General features: G+C 43.6%; 1 protein-coding gene across 1 annotated transcript; it reads left to right on the top strand.

The window, feature by feature from the left end:
- Positions 1-3,903: 3,903 nt before the first annotated feature.
- trpc4b (transient receptor potential cation channel, subfamily C, member 4b) lies at positions 3,904-19,078 on the top strand (the record flags this gene model as incomplete). The annotated part of the gene is made up of 10 exons (XM_083636663.1): positions 3,904-4,281; positions 6,813-7,331; positions 13,562-13,898; positions 15,330-15,469; positions 16,018-16,331; positions 16,450-16,645; positions 16,749-16,943; positions 17,192-17,233; positions 18,398-18,487; positions 18,587-19,078. 10 exons carry the CDS (start codon positions 3,904-3,906, stop codon positions 19,076-19,078), a joined length of 2,703 nt encoding a protein of 900 aa, XP_083492789.1.
- Between the last annotated feature and the right edge of the window lie 3,884 nt (positions 19,079-22,962).

Genomic DNA, 22,962 nt, shown 5'->3' with positions numbered 1-22,962 from the left:
TGACATCACATCATGAGAATACTATGAATACATCCCAACTACAGTACATGCTTCAAGGACAGCTTCTCCTCCACAGCCATACAGAACCTTAACTCCCTTGGCCCCCCACACCCTCTCTCTATTAATTAAATTATGGCAGCGGTGGGTGTGGCCCTCATTATGTTCAAGTGAAGAGCCCTACATTTTGAAATGCATCATTCACATGAGGGCCAGAAACAATGAATGAATGAATGAACCAACTTGATGATATCAGTTGTCTGGACCAGGAAGAACAAATGCCTGCAATACAGCTCACTTTCTGCAGGAACCTAAGACAAGCCAGTGCCAGTTCGAAAAGGAATCAAAGCCATCAGCTCCAAAAGGCATAAAAAAACCCACAAGGTAATCAGACTGAATGACCTTTACTGGAACTGCCTGATTCCAACAGGAAACGACTCATCTAAAATGAAACAGATAATAATATTAAAAATGTGACCACACTCAAGCCCATCTCATCTCATCTCATCTCAGTTGGAATGGATACAGAAGGACGCTCTAATGAATAATCCTCCCAGCAAAGTGCCATGGTTACTCATCTGTCCTCTCAACACTGGAAAAATGTCTGCTAATCTTTCTCCAAATGTCTTCAGATGTCCTCACAACAATCCTTGAAAGGACACGACCGATAGCATCAGTTTTTCTTTTCTTTTCTTTAGTTTGGATTTCTTTTTTAAATGCGGGCTGAGGTACTTGCCGACAGTCAGTGTATTACATGCAGTTGAATGCAGTTGGCGCAGTCCCAGTTTGGAAAAATGGGGACCAGTCGCATCAGGCAAGTAGAGCTGTCTGATGACAAGTGTGAACAGGGTCACGAGCAAAAACCACATTTTCACTTTGGTGATAGCCTCACAAATTTAGTGATTGATGTCACCATGATGTCATCTTTGCTCGAGTGACATCACATCATTATGTAATTAGGGAAATCATTAGGTAATTAGGGCAATTAATCTGCCCTAATTACCCATTCGCACATAAAATGGAATAGCATGTGGCCGAACACAATTCTGCTCACAGAAAGACACTTTGCAAGCAACATCTACTGTGTACAGTGGTTTTTGTATCTTCCTGGTGGTTTCCAACTCCGATCATAGTGGTACTTACAGCATTATCGTTCCCTCAGGACTCATTTTACTGGAACCCAATATCGTGTCATACATGAATACTGCATCTTCTCCCAACTTCAGTCCTCAGACTTCACTAAAGTCTCATCTGTTGACTAACACAGTACAATTACTAACATTACAATAAATGTCCTTAAATGCTCATAATCATTGCATTATATTTGGGTTTGATTGATTTTCTCATCTTATAGTATCAAACATGGAAAGAAGGAGCTATTAGGAATTTAAATAACAAGATTTAATGGGAAGTAATTGTACCTGCAAAGAGTTTAACAAACAGAGTACATCTTCAAAAAGGTGATACGAGCAGATTTTTGAAGATGTACTCTGTTTGTTAAACTCTTTGCAGTACACAGGTACAATTACTTCCCATTAAATCTTGTTATTTAAATTCCTAACAGCTCCTTCTTTCCATTTTTGATATTCTACTGTGCCTGCTGAGCTGTTTTGGTCCGCACATTGTGTGTTTTTCCTCATCTTATAGAAAAAATTGGCTAAGTCGGTGGCGGTGGTGTGGTTCAGTCACGATTGTGAATGATGTCGTCAGTGTCATCAGTGATGTCACATGAGCAATTGTGATGTCATCAGTGATATCATCAGTGATGTCACTTGATCAATTGTGATGTCATCAGTGTCACTCTGGCAATTGTGCATTATAAGTGGTGGGTATAAGTAGGGAGAAGAGAACAAGTGGTGCATCATCTCCAGAGGAATCAAGCGTAGCGCAAAATATTCCTAGTAAAATATAACTCTCTTGCAGGTTTTGTTTGAACTGTGTGCTGGCTGATTACTGGCACATGATTTAAATAAAAAATAATTATATTGTTTCCTCAGGCCACTGTCTATTTATGGATCAAACTACTTACAGTAGATGAATGGCCCTTTATGTGCCAAGTAGACCAATGTTGCAACAGTAATCACCCATCCCCATCTGTGTGTCCATGTTGTTTTTCTCATATTTCATCACAAATACATTCTCATAAAAAAATCCTTATTTTGTTACCATTCTGCTGGATGGTAATGTGTTACTTACAGTAGTAGTGTGTTACAGTAATAGATGAATAGTACTCTGAATGGAATGAGTGTACATGAAGTCATTGATTTTATTTAGACACATAAACACCTAAAATACCATGTAGGCTATCAATTGAGAGTGTGTAAATGGAGTACAAGACTGAACCCTGAGCTCTCATGGCTAGCAGCTTGTGCTGTGTGATACTTCGTCGCTGTGTGCCGGAAACCAGAAATTGCAATTAGCTTGGTACAGTTTATTTTGATCCTGCAGCAGCTTGGGTGCCTCACTGATTTTTAGCACCATGACAGGCAGCAGCGGCTCTAGGATGGCAGTGTTGGTTGGTCACATGGGTAGACCAAATATATATATATATATATATATAGCCTACTTACTACCTTGAATAAGCTTGTTTAGTGCAGTAGGGGCATGTGGGGGAAGCAGCTGCCAACTGTTATGATTTGGCACTATATAGGCTAAATATAACATTTATTGATGAATTGATATAATGCTGGTTGGATTGAAAGAAATGGAAAATTAGTACCACTCAGCCGGATGTGGCTGCTCCCTGGGAGTAGACTAGAGAAAGTAATGTTGTTTTAGCATAGTAAAACAAAAACAAAAAACATTACAGCAATTACTTAATGAATAATTAAATAGGCTAGAGTAGTCTAGTATATAGTGAGTGATTTGTTACTTTTGTTGCTGCTCCAAACAGCTAGCCACATGTGTGTCGAAAAGGCGCGATGGTGACAGACAGACAGACTGACTGATGATTGGTGACTGATGATGAGAGGAACAGCCGGTGAGTTTTGGTGAAATTTGCCGATTAGTTTCAGTGCGAGTGAAGGGAGGGAGGAAGTCTGGCAAGCGAGACTACTTCCCACCTGACGCGATGGATTCACTTGAGAAACGACGCGCATCGTGAAATTAGCTCTCCAGGTCCCTGTATCTGACAGCAGCACAGCCCGGATATGGGAAAAGGGAGGGATTGAATGGCATGCAATTGGGTTACTTACTGGTCTTTCCATTCTTTCGTGATGATGATGATGATTCAACCACGCAAGTTTCTTTCCTGGCAGCTGCTGGATTCTCTGCTGGCTCTCTCCGACTGGTTTATGTGTCAATCAGTATTGGAAAGCAACTAGGAGAAGGTAAAGTTTTGTTTTGTCCGTCAATTTGATTACATGCAACAACATCAGGAGCAGATCATGTCAAATTTATTGTCGTAAAACTGTTTTGCTATTTTAGTCATTTGCTCTATGATAACGGCATTACCACCTGATTTATGAACCCATAAAACAAGTTTAATAAATAGCGTTTAGGGATACTCTTGTAAATTTAAATTGCCAAAATTTAATCTCAGTAGCCTATAGCCTACTTGCTGCTATCAGCAGTGCACAAGAAGAAAATGAATTTCCAGTGTCCAATGTTGTGAATGTACAATGTGAATGTGAATGCATAATGAATAGCCTACATGTACAAACAAATATTTTGGCCAGTTTTGCAAATTTCAAGACCTCTCTCTCTGAGCATAATCTGAAATAAAATATCTAAGTCTAAATAGTGCATTGGTGATTGGGTGTATCTAAGCTACAGTTTTTACAATAACAACCTCTACTTTGGCGGCTCTGACACACCACTGCTAACACTGAAACATGACCTCATCTTCTCTCTCTGTCTTGTTATTTCTCAGCCACTCTCGGTTGAGACTAGGATGCTGTAGCAGCAATGTCACAGCTGTACTACAGGAAAACGGACAACTCCTCTTACAGGGACCGCATTGCCCTGCGGATCGTGCGGGCCGAGGCGGAGCTCTCGGCCCTGGAGAGGTCCTACCTGGGCGCCGTGGAGAAAGGAGACTATGCCAGTGTGAAACAGGCCCTGGACGAGGCGGAGATCTACTTCAGGATCAACATCAACTGCATCGACCCCCTGGGCCGCACCGCCCTGCTCATAGCCATCGAGAACGAGAACCTGGAGATCATCGATCTGTTGCTCAGCTACAACGTGTACGTGGGAGATGCTCTGCTGCACGCCATCCGCAAAGGGGTGGTGGGGGCTGTGGAGCTGCTGCTCAACCACAAGAAGCCCAGTTGGGAAAAGCAGGTAAAAACAGCATGCCATGGGAATGGGATGAACTTTACACTGACACAAGTCACCCTTATGTAGTGAGGCGTAGTGTTGTGGTTCACCATCACTACTTTTCAGACCTTAATCACTTTCCTATTTGTTTTGTTCCTTGTTTTGGGGCATTCGTGAACCTTTTATGAGCCACTGCTTCTGTCCAATAAAGTATAAACCAGACTACACATGCACCAATCTGCTCACCATCAGTCTGACGACTAATAAGACTCTGGGACAGACGGAGGATATTTCGGGGTTTCCGATGTAGAGCGGACGTCCCGCCCCAAGACTTCTGCTTCTGTCGTTGTTTATAGTCCAACGACATCTCATATGCAGATATCGGTTTATAGAGACTAGCAGAATACTCATGCGGTGTATCGAGTGTGATGTGTGTTCCTGTGTGACCGCCCGGGGTAGGCTGAGCAGCCATCGTGCAGGTGCAGCATCGCATGTACGGCCATTAATCTGCGCTGCCATCGCATATTCGGCCATTAATCGGTCCTAATTACCTAATTTAAAAATCTGGCTCCATTAGGTCACCCGCAGAGGTGGTCTTTATATTTCCTGAAAGCTTCAGTGCGACCGCACGTAAAATGGCATAGCTGTGGCCGAACAGAATCTGCTCACACACACACAAACACACACACACACACACACACACACACACACACACACACACACACACACACACACACACACACACACACACACACAAGACTTTGGATTCTTTTGTTTTTGTTTTTGTTTTTTCAGATTCTTATTATAGGACTAGCAGAATACCCATCCCTGTGTGACTGGCCATTTAGTCAGGCCTCGCTCACAGAGTTGGCATGCGGCCTCTCCTCTCTCTTCAGTGGCTGATTACATCTCAGATCACCTGTGTGCTGCTCCACTCTGGAGCTCTCCATGGTGCTGAACCTGTGTTGAGGCATTTGGCCACTAATTAGCCATTTTTGCCCATTTAGTCGTCCCTAATTCCCTAAAAGATTCAGCCCGATCACATGTAAAATGGCATAGCTGTGGCCAAGCACAATTTTGCTCACTCACTCACAGACACTTCGCATTCTTATTATTCACCTTATGTTCCAACCTATGGTTCCAACCATTGACTGTAAAAATAGGTTCCAACGCAGGGGTCAGCCAATTACTTCCTATTGTGTTTACACCTCCTGTGACAGTAGTACAGTACTTATATGTTCATTGTGTTAATTGTGGCCAACACTGCTGAGGGGAATTAAGGTGTGTGCAGAACCCTAAGAGCCATGCTAATTTGACAAGGTAAAACAGACGGTGTTTTGAACAGGAAGTCGTAACATGACTGGGTCAAGTGGGCGGGGCTACATAAGGTGAATAGGATTAAGCAAAATGCTGTCTGGACCTAAAACACATACAATGAATCCATCAACTCCGGCTCTGTTCTCGCATCAATCGGACTGTAAACAAAGACCAATGAAGCACAAATGAATCAATGGGTCCAAACAGGTAGTGCCATTGATAGGCCCCCGTGTGAGAAATGTAGGCTACAGTTAAATGTCATGTTACAGGTGATTTTAATGAGATACATTCATCTCAGCTAACTCTCCCTCTCTGTTATTTCATTGATCACCTATTGTACAGTACAGCATTTAGAGTGAATTACGAAGATACGGCAGATCATCACACATGAGAAAAACAAATTGTTCTCTGTTTCCTAATACTTTTCAGATTTCTTCTATCTCCTTATTACCAATTAGCCATAAATGTCTGTGTGATTCTGATGCTATGCTTGACTTTCATTAACATTGACATTAGCTGGGCAGCAGATTTCATGCTATTAATGTAGGACGGGACAATGGTAGTATTCTTCATTGATTGAACGGCTTCAGTAAGAAGAGGGACTCATTCATTGTATTCCTTAGTCTAAATCTGATCAAATGAAGGGGGGATCTAAAGTAATTACAGTATCTGCCTGCCCTTTTCTCTTAGTTTGAGGCATGTCCGTGTTCATTTTGGTCATCCAATTCTGCTTTTATTTTGTGCTAGAAGCAGCGACCCACTTTGATGTGCTTGTAGGTCGTGCTCCACGGGTTCTGTAGCAGCAAGTTAGCTAAAGGGCAGCTTAACAAGCCCTGCAGTTCAACTTCATGACATCCTGGTAAATGTGTTTGATGCAGCTGGGTTCTCTCGGTAATGGACTTTGTGAAGCATTATGTGGGGAGAAGGAAAAAGAGAAAAAAGCGTGCAATTGCTTCCAACCAGGAAGATGTTTTGAGACCAGCTGAACCCCAAGCCATTAGCCTTGGTTGCTGCTAGAGAAGATGGACAGAGAGTCAGATGAAATTAGATCTGTTGTTTAATTGTAAACTGTCTGTATAGATGTCCTTTGTTTTCATTCTTGCAAGGAGTTTTATAAAGTGAGAGTGCTGTATTGTGAGTGGCTTGGTAAAGTAATGGTGTGTAGCGTGACACAGTGTATTCAGATTCTGTTTCAAACTTTTTTAATTGTGTGTTCCTCCCTTGTGTCTTGGGAAAAGGTTCCACCGATTCTGCTGGACAAACAGTTTTCAGACTTCACCCCGGACATCACTCCAATCATCCTCGCGGCCCACACCAACAACTATGAGATCATCAAGCATCTGGTGCAGCGAGGCGTGGCCATACCTCAGCCGCACGCCGTGCGCTGCAACTGCATGGAGTGCGTGTCCGGTTCGGACGTGGACGGCCTGCGCCACTCGCGCTCTCGCCTCAACATCTACCGGGCCCTGGCCAGCCCCTCTCTCATCGCCCTGTCCAGTGAGGATCCTTTCCTCACAGCCTTCCAGCTCAGCTGGGAGCTGCAGGAGCTCAGCACGCTGGAGAACGAGTTCAAGGCGGAGTACCAGGAGCTGTCCCGCGTGTGTAAAGAGTTCGCCAAGGACCTGTTGGACCAGACGCGAAGCTCCAGAGAGCTGGAGATCATCCTCAACTACCGCGATGACATCAACCCTCTGCTGGACGAGAACAACAATGATCTGGCCCGACTGAAGCTGGCCATCAAATATCGGCAGAAAGAGGTAAGAACTCTGTCCGCTGTGATGTCCTCTTAAGCGTGTGATGTCCCTTTAAAACATACTTGTGCGTCAGCCTCGACTCGGAGCCTTGCCGGCGGCAGCTAGTCCCATATACTCGAACGTCCCATTATGCTCGAAGCTTGACGAGGGGTCGCAGGGGAGTCCCCAGCGAAATGAATAAATTGTGTGATTTCACTAGGATTTCAATGACTAGAAGTTAGCCCAAGGAGAGAATGTAGTGCATACGGTATACTTCGTAATAGCTTTCACTCTCTCCTGTTATCTCCCCATTTACATTATATTAAACTTGTGCTGTTCGCGTCAGCTGCGTCGTCGAGTCACATTTCCGAGGAGCTGCACGCCAGCTGCACCGACAGGCTCGCCGGCCACGCTGCACCCTTCGGCGCATTTGGCGAGGGTTTTGACGCACAAGCATGTACAGGCTATTAGTCACATGACTGCTGTTGTAGGGATGGGATGATACATTGAAGTTCAATGTATCGCAAAACAAAAATGTGATACAAATCGTGGAGCAGAAACGTGAATTGCAATATTGGCTACAATTTATTCTGCCCTAGTAATAAAAAAAAATGTGGCTCAGAAATAAACATTGAATCATGAACCTTACATCGCGTATTGAATCATATCGTGAATATCCCATCCCATCCCTACTGCTGTGGAGTACAGCAGTACAAGAAAGCAGTTTTCTAGCTATCTTCAAGATGATAAAGATGCACAGTCCCACATATGGTTTCTCCTATCTCATCTGAATATTTAGTACTTTCCATTATACAGTATGGTTGAAACCACGAGAACTGGCTCTGCCGCACTACAAGCACAACAAATGTACTGTACGGTAATTTCTCATGGTGACATTGGTACACATTGGTGACATTATTGAGAACTTACAGGGTTTCACAGTAGGACATATTGAGGAGTGTAACAGGACCTCACATACTATGGACAGTAGACATACTGTACTGTACACACCACTCTATGGCTCTACCTCCAGCATCCTTCATTCAACACGGAATAGATGAAGAAAACTGTGGTTGTAAAGCAGTGGCAAGATGAGCTGTAGGCCTAAATGGCCTGAGATGGGTGGGGATGTCCTGTGGGAGTTTACAAGAACAAGTCATTGCCAAGCTGGCTCTTACCAATGCATTACAGTACCCGCCTCTTAGACAGTCCCATGACAATAGGATAATTGGGGGATAATGATGGAATAACCGATGGACCATTTCCCTGAAATACACACTCATAATATTTTAATTAGGTAGGGATCCTTTTACGGTCTTTTAACATCTTCACTCGAATCCCCCCGCCCTCCTCCCCTTCCCGCCCTCCCCCCACCCGGATGTGGTGCCATGTGCCAGTTTTCTGTCATTGTTATGAAATAGAAATAGTTAAAATTCATAAATAAAACATCTTGATTACACAGACGCAGATGTGTCAAAGCAGTTGGGGTTTATGGTGAATCGGATAGTTTATAAAGGATGTCCTCCCCCATGTATACATTTGGATAGATTTACCCATTTCCCAATGTTTGGATGTCACATGGCTTCATCCAACATAGTGGTTAATGGATTTGATTATACACCATAAAGATGAGGATTTTAGTTTTGTAATTTTGTTGCAAAGAGATTTCCCTAAATGTCAGGAATACTGCATTTACTGAGATTCTAAGTGTTCGGAATTGTTGTTGTTGTTGTTGTTGTTGTTGTTGTTGTTGTTGTTGTTGTTGTTGTTGTTGTTGTTGTTGTTGTTGTTATTGCACTAAAGGATACAATACACTGTATGTGTAAGCCTGGTGTTCAGCGGGTGTCTCTTATTTACGCTCATTAGAGAGACTCCATAGACTTCCAGCTGAACTACAGGGCTTGTTGGCTGACGGCTGTATCACAGACGGGCGCTCTGGACAAGAGGGTTTCTTTGACCACGTTTAGATTGATCATACAATAACAATAACAACAACAACAATAACTAGAAGGACAGTCGGAGAGCGCAGCCCTCCTCCAAGGCCAATTATAGTCCAGCAAAAACCACCAACATAGACTAGACCAACATCCATGACCAGCAAGTTTTCTGTAATCTTGTTCACAGACAAACAGCACAGAAAACATAACATCCTTGGTGGAGGTAAAGCAATATAGCCTATATGATAATAGTGAGACAATTGATCAAATAAATATTCAGTAGTCCACCACACTTCAAATCTACGTCGTCTTAGTTAGGGGGGATGGGCCGATCTTCTAGATTACAGCCCCACTTTGTGATTTTGGATGATAAAACTAAAGTATTTTACATAAAAAATCTTATCTCAAAAAACATACTGTAGGCCAACAAACAGATAGCTCTTTAAAGGTACATTCAGCAATGTTTCTGTGTTAAAATAAGTGTTAAATGGCTATATATTCTGAGTGTTTGGTCAGTGACTTCTCTCCTGTAGTCCTGCATGGAGGGCAGATGTATCTCCGCAACCATAACTCGTAGAGAGTCACGGATGGCGGCGTTGGATTCGGGGTGAAAAGATACATATGCATCGCGATCTGACCTTCCGTTTTCCAGAAAATGTTAACTTTTCTCTGATTGGATATTTTGAGGTCGGCGCCAATTTTTATCCAATGAGAGAAACATTGACATTTTCTGGTAAACGGAAGGTCGGATCGCGATGCAAGGACCCTAGTATTTTTTCAGCCCGAATCCACTGCTGCCATCCGTGAGTCTCTTCGAGTTACGGTTGTGGATACGTTCACCCTGCTTACAGGATTACAGGAAAGAGATAGAGGACTGCGGAGAGTTTGGGGTTTCAAGTCACTGACCAAACACTATTTCAGTGATTCCTGTCAGATTATAGAGCCATTTAACACTTATTAGAAAACAAAAAACATTGTGGAATGTACCTTTAAAGAGGTGTAATGCATACTGTAGGCCAACAGACATATAGCTCTTTAAAGAGGTGTAATGCATACTGTACTGTAGGCCAACAGACAGAAATAGGTTTAATGCATACTGTACTGTAGTCCAACAGACATATACAGTAGCTCTTTAAAGAGGTGTAATGCATACTGTACTGTAGGCCAACAGACAGATGGCTCTTTGAATAGGTTTGATGCATACTGTACTGTAGGCCAACAGACAGATAGCTCTTTAAAGATATTTAATGCATACTGTACTGTAGGCCAACAGACAGATAGCTCTTTAAAGAGGTGTAATACATACTGTACTGTACTGTAGGCCAACAGACAGATAGCTCTTTAAAGAGGTTTAATGCATACTGTATTGTTGGCCAACAGACAGATAGCTCTTTAAAGAGGTCTAATGCATACTGTACTGTAGGCCAACAGACAGATAGCTTTTTAAAGAGGTTTAATGCATACTGTATTGTTGGCCAACAGACAGATAGCTCTTTAAAGAGGTGTAATGCATACTTTACTGTAGGCCAACAGACAGATAGCTCTTTAAAGAGGTCTAATGCATACTGTACTGTAGGCCAACAGACAGATAGCTCTTTAAAGAGGTGTAATGCATACTGTATTGTAGGCCAACAGACATATAGCTCTTTAAAGAGGTGTAATGCATACTGTACTGTAGGCCAACAGACAGATAGCTCTTTAAAGAGGTTTAATACAGACTGTACTGTAGGCCAACAGACAGATAGCTATTTAAAGAGGTTTAATGCATACTGTACTGTTGGCCAACAGACAGATAGCTCTTTAAAGAGGTGTAATGCATACTGTACTGTTGGCCAACAGACAGATAGCTCTTTAAAGAGGTTTAATGCATACTGTACTGTAGGCCAACAGACAGATAGCTCTTTAAATTGATTGATTGATTGATAACTTTATTGAAACAATAATAGCAGGATCGTACAAGACAACACAACATAACCATATTGCTCAAGAGGTGTAATGCATACTGTACTGACAAAATGTTTGGAATGCACCTTTATGAACAGCCTTGTTATCTTCTCCACCTCCTCTTTTTCTTTCTCTTTTCTTTTTACTTACAGGCCAGTTGCAGGTCAAGGTCAATATCTGACTGAGCCAGATATGTGAAATAATCATTAGAATATTATGTGAAGGCAGGATAATTAAGTAGGTCTATAATGTCATCAATCATCACCATGAATGTGCCATAAGACTATTCAGAATTGGATCTTGTTTCTGGATCTTGGGATTTTCACCTTCCAAAAATGTCCCCTGATGTCCTCCAAAAATATGGTCCCTCCAGATGTCAACTATTGCCTCCAGTCAACTAACAGCAGATAAATATTTCACAAGGAAAGATGAGCAACACTAAAGATGTCTGATTCTGTGTTGATAGATGACATCATCATCCACATTTCAATGCAAGACCGTTGATCCATTTGGCCATAAACTGGTTAGGCTGAGATTAACTTCCATCTCCAACTGCAGATGTCCAGCAGATGTTTATCAAATCATACCAAATCAAAAGGCAGGGAAAATTACATGTATCATTAGGTGGGTTGCTCAGGATGGAAAACAGATTTAAGAACCACTGCTTCACAGAGGAGCAGAGAGTATTTCTGAAATGTTTATCCACTTGAGACTTTAGTTTTGCATGCTGCAAGATGTGTATCTGATTGTATTGTATTGGTCATTTTGTACCCCAAGACGCACCTGTGATTGGATGGTGAAAAAGTGATTGTTAAATTATGCCAGACATTTAAGTACTCCTAATTATAGACCGGCAACGTATGCTATTATTTTGTACAGCAACAGAGCTGGGGGAGTTTGAGACTTAGGAAGAAAGATTCATATTACAATTGCAGAAAGGTGTTAAGTTGATTTTTCTGCTCAAGACATTTCCCTAAAAGTCTGCTAGCATCCCTGTTCAAGCCCCCCATTGAGGCGTCCAGTACAGGATTGTACACGGGACAATAGCTATGAACAGACACGTGGCTCACAAACAGTTGCACATCTGTTTTTTGTTTTGTTTGTTTTTTATCATTGAGTGTCCTCATTTGTGGGGTCATTTGCAGTAGAAGGATGGTTTCAGTGACTTGTGGAGTTTTTTGTTTGTTTGTTTGTTTGTTTTTTAGTTGTTGTTTTTTGGGCCAAAAAGCAACAATAGCGAGCACACTCCAAAATAAAGTGATTCAAGGTGCAGGGCCAAGGTAGAAACTTGAGAATGAGAGCTCACAACGCTGATGAAGGCTACCTGCTGAAACGCGTATGTTGTTGTTGTGTGTTGTACTAAACCGTATTAAATGCTCAAAGGACATTCGTGAGTGCTGGCCTTTTCTCATTTTCAAAATTTTTGGGCCAAGACACAGCCAGAGGAGGAAGTCAGTGCCGGTCCTGGTAAACCTCCTGTCAGAAGTGGCCAAGTGGAAGACCAAAAGTAATCAGATCCAAGGCATGGGCTCTGTAGATCCTGTCTCTCTCTATAATCGCTGGTCTGCTGGCAGCTGGTCTCAGGGTGGAGTGTGTCTACAGACTGGTCTGCTGGCAGCTCATCTCAGGGTGGAGCGTGCCTACAGACTGGTCTGCTGGCAGCTCATCTCAGGGTGGAGTGTGTCTACAGACTGGTCTGCTGGCAGCTCATCTCAGGGTGGAGCGTGCCTACAGACTGGTCTGCTGGCAGCTCATCTCAGGGTGGAGCGTGCCTACAGACTGGTCTGCTGGCAGCTGGTCTCAGGGTGGAGCATGTCTACAGACTGGTCTGCTGGCAGCTGGTCTCAGGGTGGAGCGTGCCTACAGACTGGTCTGCTGGCAGCTGGTCTCAGGGTGGAGCGTGCCTACAGACTGGTCTGCTGGCAGCTGGTCTCAGGGTGGAGCATGTCTACAGACTGGTCTGCTGGCAGCTCATCTCAGGGTGGAGCGTGTCTACAGACTGGTCTGCTGGCAGCTCATCTCAGGGTGGAGCGTGTCTACAGACTGGTTTGCTGGCAGCTCATCTCAGGGTGGAGCATGCCTACAGACTGGTTTGCTGGCAGCTCGTCTCAGGGTGGAGCGTGCCTACAGACTGGTCTGCTGGGATCTCGTCTCAGGGTGGGCAACTTGGATTTGTTTATGCTCACATGGGGGGTGGGGGGGTGGTGATGCACCTTGTCACTTGAATGCAGTCCTTTTGCGTTGAATCTATAGTTTTCTTGTTTGTGTTTGGTTTTGTTTTTCTGTTCATGGGTAGAGAGATAATGTCAGCTAAATTAAATTTAAATGATCTCTCCCTCTCTCTCTCCCTCTCTATCTCTCTCCCTCTCTCAGTTTATTGCTCAGCCCAACTGTCAGCAGCTGCTGGCGTCTCGGTGGTATGACGAGTTTCCGGGCTGGAGGAGGCGCCACTGGGCAGGGAAGTTCATCACTTGCATCTTCATTGGCCTCTTCTTCCCGCTCTTCTCCATCTTCTACCTGATCTCTCCAAACAGCCGCTTTGGCTTGTTCATCCGTAAGCCCTTCATCAAGTTCATCTGTCACACAGCTTCCTACCTGACCTTCCTCTTCCTGCTCCTCTTGGCCTCACAGCATATAGCCTCCACAGACCCCAACAGGCAGGGCCCGGTGCCCACCACTGTGGAGTGGATGATCCTGCCCTGGGTCCTTGGTAATAACAAACAAACAAACACACACACCACTGCTGTCCCGTCTGTTGTACAGTACACTGAGTCACTCCACATACAGAATTATTATTTTTTATTTGTTTTTCGGATTTCCCCCTTTTTCTCCCCAATTGTACTTGGCCAATTCCCCCTGCTGTCCCGGTCATTGCTCCACCCCCTCTGCCAATCTGGGGAGAGCTGTAGACTCGCACATGCTTCCTCCGATACATGTGCAGTCACCAGCCACTTCTTTTCACCTGACAACGAGGAATTTCACCAGCAGGACGTAGCGTATCACGCTATCCCCCCCAGTTCCCCTCCCCCTCGAACAGGCACCTCGACCGACCAGAGGAGGCACTAGTGCAGCGACCAGGACATACTGCATAACCCTAATCTGGCTTCCCACCCGCAGACACAGCCAATTGTGCCTGTATAGACGCCCGGCCGAGCCGGAGGTTAGGGTTAAGGTTAGGCAGGGAATCTACCACTGCACTGCCCGGACGCCCAACATACAGTACAGAATTCTAAGAAGTGTTTTTGAGTTCGTTGGTTTTTTTATTATTTGAAGGACAAACCAATAATCACAAAACCAAAAACATATGATCACAAGTACACATAGTCAGCACAATCTCAGAGAGAAAAAACACATGCCGCATGTACCACAAGAAAACTAACACAAGGCAGAGCCAAGCAAAACAGAATGGAACAAAACAGGAAGACGACAAACACACATACAATTCTGTGTTTTTGAGGAAAGCCACACTTTATTCTTTATTCTTTATTCCTTATTCGGATCCCCATTAGCTTCCGCTGCCGCGGTCACTAGTCTTCCTGGGGTCCACACAAAACCATACAACATCAAACATGCAATACAAACAACAACTGACACTCATCAGTCCAACCTAAGTTGCACAATTGAAACGTCCCAGTGATAATTAACAGTACAATATATGAGCAGAGGTTAAAAGAACAGGTTAAAACAGCATGTGCTTTACATGTAAGGTGACATCATTCCAGTTGTTTGGTCTCTCTCATAAACATCTGTTTGAGTGATTTTTTTGAATAAGTATTTGCTTCTGATTTATTTAGTTTGTATAGATAATGAGTTCCACTGACTGGAGGCTCTATAGATAACTGATTTTTTAAGTAGCCTATATTTGAGTTTGGTTTAGGAAGATTCAAATAACCTACAGTAGGCTTACCTGTCTGGTCTGATGACTATGTTTTAAACCTAAATTAACTAATTGATCTCTGAAGAATTCAGGCTTGCCCTCCACCTTTGCATTTCTGGCCAATTTGACACTGAGCTCTTTACCATATGCATGCTAGTATGTTTCACACTATCTGTTTGTCAATTTCCTTTTTCCACTTGTGGAATTTCACCTAAATCACAGAATAGAGGTAGAGTGACTCTGTTGGTCGTTTATCTCTCCTAGGCTTTATATGGACAGAGATCAAACAGATGTGGGATGGTGGTTTCCAGGAGTACATCCATGACTGGTGGAACTTAATGGACTTTATTATGAATGCCTTGTATCTTGCAACCATTTCTCTGAAGATCGTTGCCTATGCAAAGGTATAATCACAACACAACTTACTCGACAGCCATGGATGCAAATATATCACTATCTTTTTTCTACCTTTATTTAATCAGGTAGAAAATCCATGAGATTAAAATATTTTTTGCAAGAGAGACCTGGTCTTAGATCCACAAAGTATATTAATGATAATTTCATGATTTATATGCTTTTTATTTGTTCCACATACAATTTCACTGTTATGTATAATAGTGACAGACATGTTAACTTATGTTAAAGCAGAAATTGAAAATAGCTGCTATTATATCTGTGTACATTCTCTATTATTCCTCAGTTCAAACTTTGACTTGGTTGGAAAAATCTATCCATGTGCTTGTAAGCTCCACTGCAGCATCTATCACTGCTGGTTGTGTGTGTGTGTGTGTGTGTGTGTGTGTGTGTGTGTGTGTGTGTGTGTGTGTGTGTGTGTGTGTGTGTGTGTGTGTGTGTGTGTGTGTGTGTGTGTGTGTGTGTGTGTGTGTGTGTGTGTGTGTGTGTGTGTGTGTGTGTGTGTGTGTTGAATGAGTGTTCTACTTCTGTCCAACAGTACAGTGGCCGCAAATGCAGAGAGACTTGGGAAATGTGGCACCCGACTTTGGTGGCAGAGGCGTTGTTTGCCATAGCCAACATCTTCAGTTCCTTGCGCCTCATCTGCCTTTTCACTGCCAACTCCCATCTCGGCCCCTTACAAATCTCCCTGGGGCGCATGCTGCTGGACATCCTCAAGTTCCTCTTCATCTACTGTCTGGTGCTATTCGCCTTTGCCAACGGCCTCAACCAGCTCTACTTTTATTATGAAACCAATGATCCCAATACATGCAAGGGTATTCGCTGTGAAAAACAAAACAACGCCTTCTCAACGTACGTTCAACTTTTTTTTAAATGTTCCCCCCCCCCCCACCCCTGACAAATGTGTATTGTTCAAGACAAGTGACAAGCAGTAGCACGTAATCTGACGCAGGTTTGTTTGCTTTTTCAGGCTATTTGAGACACTGCAGTCTTTATTCTGGTCTATATTTGGCCTGATTAGCCTGTATGTGACCAATGTGAACGCACCCCATGATTTTACTGAGTATGTGGGAGCTACCATGTTTGGCACTTACAATATCATCTCCCTGGTGGTTCTTCTGAACATGCTAATTGCAATGATGAACAACTCCTACCAACACATTGCTGTGAGTGGTGTACCGCATTATACAATTTAACCACACCAATTTACTAACACACTCATTTCACTTTTGTGAAAGGTTCTGATAAATGTTTTGTTTTTCCCTTTAGGACCATGCAGATATAGAGTGGAAGTTTGCAAGAACAAAGCTGTGGATGAGCTATTTTGAAGAAGGTGGGACTCTGCCATCTCCATTCAATATCATCCCCAGTCCAAAGTCACTTTTGTACCTAATTGGATGGATAAAGGAGCATTTGTTGAAGAAACCAAGTATAAAAAGGAATGAAACATTTGGAACATTGGGGGTAAGGTGTTTGAAAAAAAGATTTGCTGTGGTCAACCACCTCACTGTGTAAACGTTCACTATTATTTCCTCAAAGATTGTTCAGAACATAAATTAGATTACTTGTTACCTCCAGAAATTGTTTAGTGGCCAAGTTAATATCATAAGACCTTCAGATGCAATCAATGTACCCTATGAGAAGGGGCAAGTAAAAAACAGCAGGTAACCCTACTATTGGGGCAGAAATGACATAGTATTCTTTTATTGTAGAGACGTGCAGCTGAGAATGTGCGATCAAGCCATCAGTATCAGGTATTTATCTATTTTTTTAACACAAGTACTATATTTTTGATGTGTTAGCCATGGTAAACACCCGCAATAACATCCTGCGCAAACTTGTGAACTCTAAGTGGGGTGCAGATCCATCAACAGTCTGTGCAACTGCCATGGAACTGTGCTTCTCTACAGCCGAGTATAGAGACAGTCCGCATGTCTGGGAACGCCCACAAAATGTTAAACGGCTGGCGCGCGAGTGGGGTAAAACCGCCCATATATCTCATGGGCTGACTCACCAAAAGACGGTGCTGCTGCTCTAAACTACAGGTTTGGGGGTTCTAGAGCAGAACACAAGACATCTGCTCAGATGTGTGTTTACGGCGGTGGTTAAATCCCCGATCGTGTCTGCCTGGGCTGGGCTATCAGCTAAATTCTAACTTTGCTGAATGGATAGAACGGGGGTTTTTACCCCACCCTGACCACGCCCCCAGCCAGGCTGAGCCAGCTAAACCAGCGTCTATGACGAGACGTGGCCTCAACCTATACCTGCTCAAGCTGGAGCCAATCACGTCACACCAAACTGTTCGACACAGCTTCAAACGACACCTACCGCATTATCACAGGATGACAACACCTGTCAACACCTGCATCTATGCCCTAGCTGGCATTACCGGCAGGACGTGGTGCGTGGGAGGATCATGCTATTCCTCCCAGTTCCCCTCCCCTGAGCAGGTCCCCCATCGACCAGAGGAGGCGCTACTGGCCACTGGCTTCCAACCCACAGACATGGCCGATTGTGTCTGTAGGAACGTCTGACCAAGCCGGAAGTGCCGCTGCCGGGAATTGAACCCGGGTGTCCGCGGTGGTAGGTGAGTGCTTTTACCTCTCCACTACCTCTCCACTAGCCAGACGCCCCAACATGGAAGCCTATAAATGTACTGCGTGTGGAGCAGGGGAGATGCAAATGGATGGATCAGTGCAGACTATATCCCACCTCCTGGAATGTGTCGATGACCCTCAGTGTAGCCCAGAGGACCTGGCTGAACCCACTGTATCAGCTGTGGCCTGTGCTTGATATTGGCAGAACGACATTTGAGATTGCTATATGGACTCAAAAGATCTTTAGCTGCAGTGCAGTTATTGAAAATCTGTTATGATCCAAAGCTGCAGTCTTGTGATTGTATTAATTAATAATTTCAGGAGGTGTTGAGGAGCTTAGTAAAGAGATATGTGGCCGCAATGATCAGAGATGCCAAAACAGAGGAAGGGCTGACAGAGGACAATTTCAAGGTAAATTTAACTTATTCATGCATACAACATTGGTATTTCAGGTGCTCAAATATTTCTCAGGGTACATTTTGTAACCTCTTGTTTTCTAACCTCTGACAGGAGCTGAAGCAAGATATCTCCAGCTTCCGGTATGAAGTCCTGGGAATGATGAAGGCTAAACCTCATGCTGGTCTTACAGGTAAAGTGACTAGCTCCACCTTGGTTTACCCTGACCGCTCGTTCAAATATTCCCCCAAATCCTCTCCTACTCAACCGCGAAAAAAGCTGCACCTGCTGAATGTGACTGCCACGGTTCAGCAGCAGAGCAGAGCCGGCAACACCACCAGCTCTCAGGCCTCCAGCAGGCTGGCCAATGGCTCAGTCGTCCCATCCAGTAGAGAGAAGCAGATACACGGGGAGTTCCCTGAGGATACTGGGTTTCCCCAGAGACAGAGCAGACACCCGTCTCAGACATCTGACGAAATACATTCCGTGTCAGAGGAGGATAAGTCGGACTCTGACGGACAAAACCAAAAGCAGCTAAAGGTGGAGGAGGTGATGGTGGAGGTTGTGCAGAGCCAGGAGGAGGAAGAGGACAATCAGGATAATTAACATTTTCCACTAAAAGAGTCTGCTGAGGAAGAAAACAATGGGTTCGAAAAAGACAAAACTTGATCTGTGTTGGCAAGCCAGACAGGTTGAAGCTGGAGTGTGTAACTTGAACGCCTGTTACATTCAAGCCACTGCCAAACGAGTTCCCACAATTATACTATCACCACCACCAGATAACTGTATTCCACAGTAGACCAGAGTTTTCAATTTGCTGTTTTCCAGTGAAATACGAGGGATCAGCTGATCAGCATTTTGGTAAACAAATGGCGTCACTGGGTAGAAACGGCAGTGGGACCCTATGGAGCCAGCCTTGAGTGTCTCACTCTAGCCGGCTGTGCTGTTTACCTAAAATACTTCATTTTAAAAACTGCGTTAGTTCACGCAACTTTAACACTACATGCATATACTGTATTATACTATACATCAGACTCTTGAGCTACTTCTCCTCTCACTCAGAATGTCAAAATATAAGTGATGTGATGTATAGTTTTTGAGATATTAACATTTGTTTGGCACAGCTCATACTAGTTAACTGTTGCGGGGTTCTGCATTTCTGGGTGGTTGTGATGTCACGCTGATTCATCCTATTCCCGTGCTGGCCTGCAGCGTGCACACTTCTGCCCAGCCTAGCTGGCTAATTTCCGGGTAGTCCTGAATGGGAATAAATAATTCAGGTGTGCGGCTCTGCTAGTCCTTCCGAATGTTATCAGTCCAAACGTATCAAATTCGGAGTCATTTCGCGTGAGGCTCAAAACAATCTAACCACTGGTTTACACCCCCGACGGAGTAGGCTACTGCGTAGCCTATGAGAAATGCTGCTCGGATTGTCCCATTTCCCGAGTTGGGAAGTCGCTCTTCTCTGGTGTGTTCATGAACTTTTAAATCGTAATGTGGAAATAACATGGACGTTACAGAGAAGATGTGTTGCATTTTTTGCTCAGAGCATTTAAACAACACGTTGATAGCTGTTTCCAGTTTCTGCATGACAACGAAGAGAAAAGGAAATGGTCTGGGACTTATTTTCCCGGCACATTGCTCACTGCCAGAAGTGCCAAAAGGGGGAAAGGCTCTGCCTACAAAAGTTACACACTCTAGCTTTAACCACATTTTTGCATTTGATTTTTTAAACTGACATCCTTTCCCTACAGTAAATAGGAGATAAGCAGTAAGTATACAGTACTGCAGCTTAGATGCAGTGCTACCCATATAAGTTAAATACCGGTATGTAGCAGCCTAAATTACATGACATCCGTTCACACCTTAAGAGATGCAGTAAACGGTACATTTAGCTTACGTCATTAGCTACATGATTTACCTCGACTCACTTATGGTCGATAGATATACAGCAAATGCTATGGAGTAAGGAATGCCTTGAGAATGCTGCTTTGATGCTCAGGGAACAGTGAAAAAACAAGTATATTTGAGATTAAATTCAAAGAGCCCTAACCTGCATTTGCACTATCCTGTTGTTATCCAAAAATCTATTAAACCATTATGTCCATAGAAACAACATTCCTAACAAGCTGGTGCTCTCCAGCCCTATATTCTACAAATAAGTATAGAGGCACAAATAAGCTCCAAAAATATTATACCAAAATTATTCCATTGCCAATATTCATGGAAATCTAATATTCAGTTTTTAATTATTGATAATGGCCGGGTTTCCCAAAAGCTTCTTAGCGCTAAGAAGCTTCTTAGACCCTTCTTAAGGCTCCATGGGAGGGGTCTAAGAAGCTTCTTAGCGCTAAGAAGGTTTTGGGAAACCCAGCCAATATTGTATTTCATATTTTATTAAATATGTTACTTCAGATTGGAGACAACCTTTGTTTCACTGAAATACCTCCTTAACTTGATGTGTTACGGATCAGTCACAGGTTGGAGCACAAGAGATGGTCTGGTGTTGAGCTTTACGGCAGGATTTATCCCTCTGCTACATACTGTATGCCTCCGTCAGCTATTATATCCCTCTAGTTACCTGTGTGTAGGAGATGTGTGCAGTATAATAATTTATTACATAGCCTACTGAAATTACTCTGTTAGTGATTAAATAAAAGAGAATGCTAAATAAATAAACAGTGGGGTCTGCTTTTGTCTAGCTTTTCTTTGGACTCATTTACTCATTTGTAGCTACCTTTTCCAACCCTCTCCATTTCAATTGTAACATTCAGGCTGAGCATGGATGAGAACAACACATCATCTACTGAAGCATTGGGATGGCTATACTATAAGGACGTGTTGTAAGATTTGTCTTGGGCAACCTCAAACATATTTGTGATATCTTCTCATCTCACATCTTGGTGTCTGCCCGCTGCCTCTTCCTGTCATTCTAACTTGTCCTCAAGTAGCCCCAGCTCACTACTTCTTTGACAGGAGGGCAAATGAGCTCTCCCTGACTTGGCTTTACATTGTCACACACTCTGCCTCAGTCTTTCCAAAACACCATGAGCAACACCTGTTCCAAACACACTCGTGTTCCTCAGTGAATTTAACAGGTGCCCTGGAGGGGATTTTTCTTTTAAGATTTTTTTTGTGCATTTTTGCCTTTATTAGATAGGACAGGACAGTAGGCAGAGAGGAGGGGAGGGGATGACATGTGGCAACAGACCATGGCCGCGTGAAGGACTGAGCTTCCATGGTATGCATGCTACCAGGTGAGCCATGAGTTGTCATTTATTGTCCCCCAGCAAAGGGGGGACTATGAATCGGTCTTTGTGCATTAGTTTGTTAGTCACACCATAACGTTGACTTTGTGCCACTAGGGGGCGGCATTGACAATGAATAGGGGACTCAGTGGTAAAGCAGGTCATGCAGTGAAGGGTGCCCTAAGGGTGGAACTGCATCACTGGTGGGGGACAACATTACTATCTGCTTGTCTTCCCTTTTAGCTTGACCTTTGTTGGTCTGAGGTGTCATGCCAACTCTCCTCAGCTGGAGTTTAGAGGAGTTCGAACAAGGCTTACTTTTGAGTACTGGTTACTTACTCATAGGAACTCAAGCTGAGTACGGATCTCTCTAAACCTGTGAGGTTTCTTCTCCTCCAGGGCATTCACAGTTTCCACGTCTTTGGCGTCGATCTGGATTTATTCTCTGGACACTGACCTTTTCTTTTAAAAGCATGTCTTGGGTCAGAGCTAGATGCTGGTTTCCCTCTGAACGTTCCATCTGGAGCACAGCACTCCTCTCTAATGCCCTCTAACACTCCTTTGATGTGTTGCTGAAATAATGTGGGAGGGTTTATTCGACCTAAAGAGATTCTTATTCATTCATACAGCCACCAGGGTGTGCTGTTGGATGGATCGAGCCCTCATTCGTAAAGCCCTGATGGTCGGCTATATGCACTTCACTGATCCAAGTGTAACCACCAAGACTGTGAAGCAGATCTTGAATGGATGATGATACAGTATGGTAGAGTCAGTGTTATATGATTAAGCTCTATATGGGCTATAGCCCATCCATAGTAATGTCCCATTACCTGCAATGAAGTTAAAATCATCAGCTGCCCGTAGGCTTTCCAGAGGTTGGATTCTGATATCTGGTATAATCCCCACAATACTAATCTGTACTGTTGTCTCATAGAATCTGTACTTGTTTTACTCCTCACATTTGCTAAACCATATTGTTTGGGTGATTGGATAGTGGCTGGTGTTTCATCTTTCACAGTTTACTTTGACAGGTGCCTCTTTACCCCTAGGAGTATTCTGCCCCTGAATCACTCATCCCATCTACCTAAGTGTGAAACAAACAAAATGGCCGTATCAGGTTAGTGCTCTCTCCATAGGCCCCAACCATGTTTCCTTGTGTGCTGTTTCCTCTTAGGAAGGTAATCAACTACTCTCTGCCCCTTTTGACATATTGGAAGCAACTGGCATAACTGTAAATTTCCT

Source organism: Poromitra crassiceps (assembly GCF_964638095.1).
Source record: "Poromitra crassiceps genome assembly, chromosome: 5".
In the NCBI taxonomy this organism is placed as follows: domain Eukaryota; kingdom Metazoa; phylum Chordata; class Actinopteri; order Beryciformes; family Melamphaidae; genus Poromitra; species Poromitra crassiceps.
Note: the sequence above shows the minus strand (reverse complement) of the source record. Positions and strands in the feature narration are given on the sequence as shown.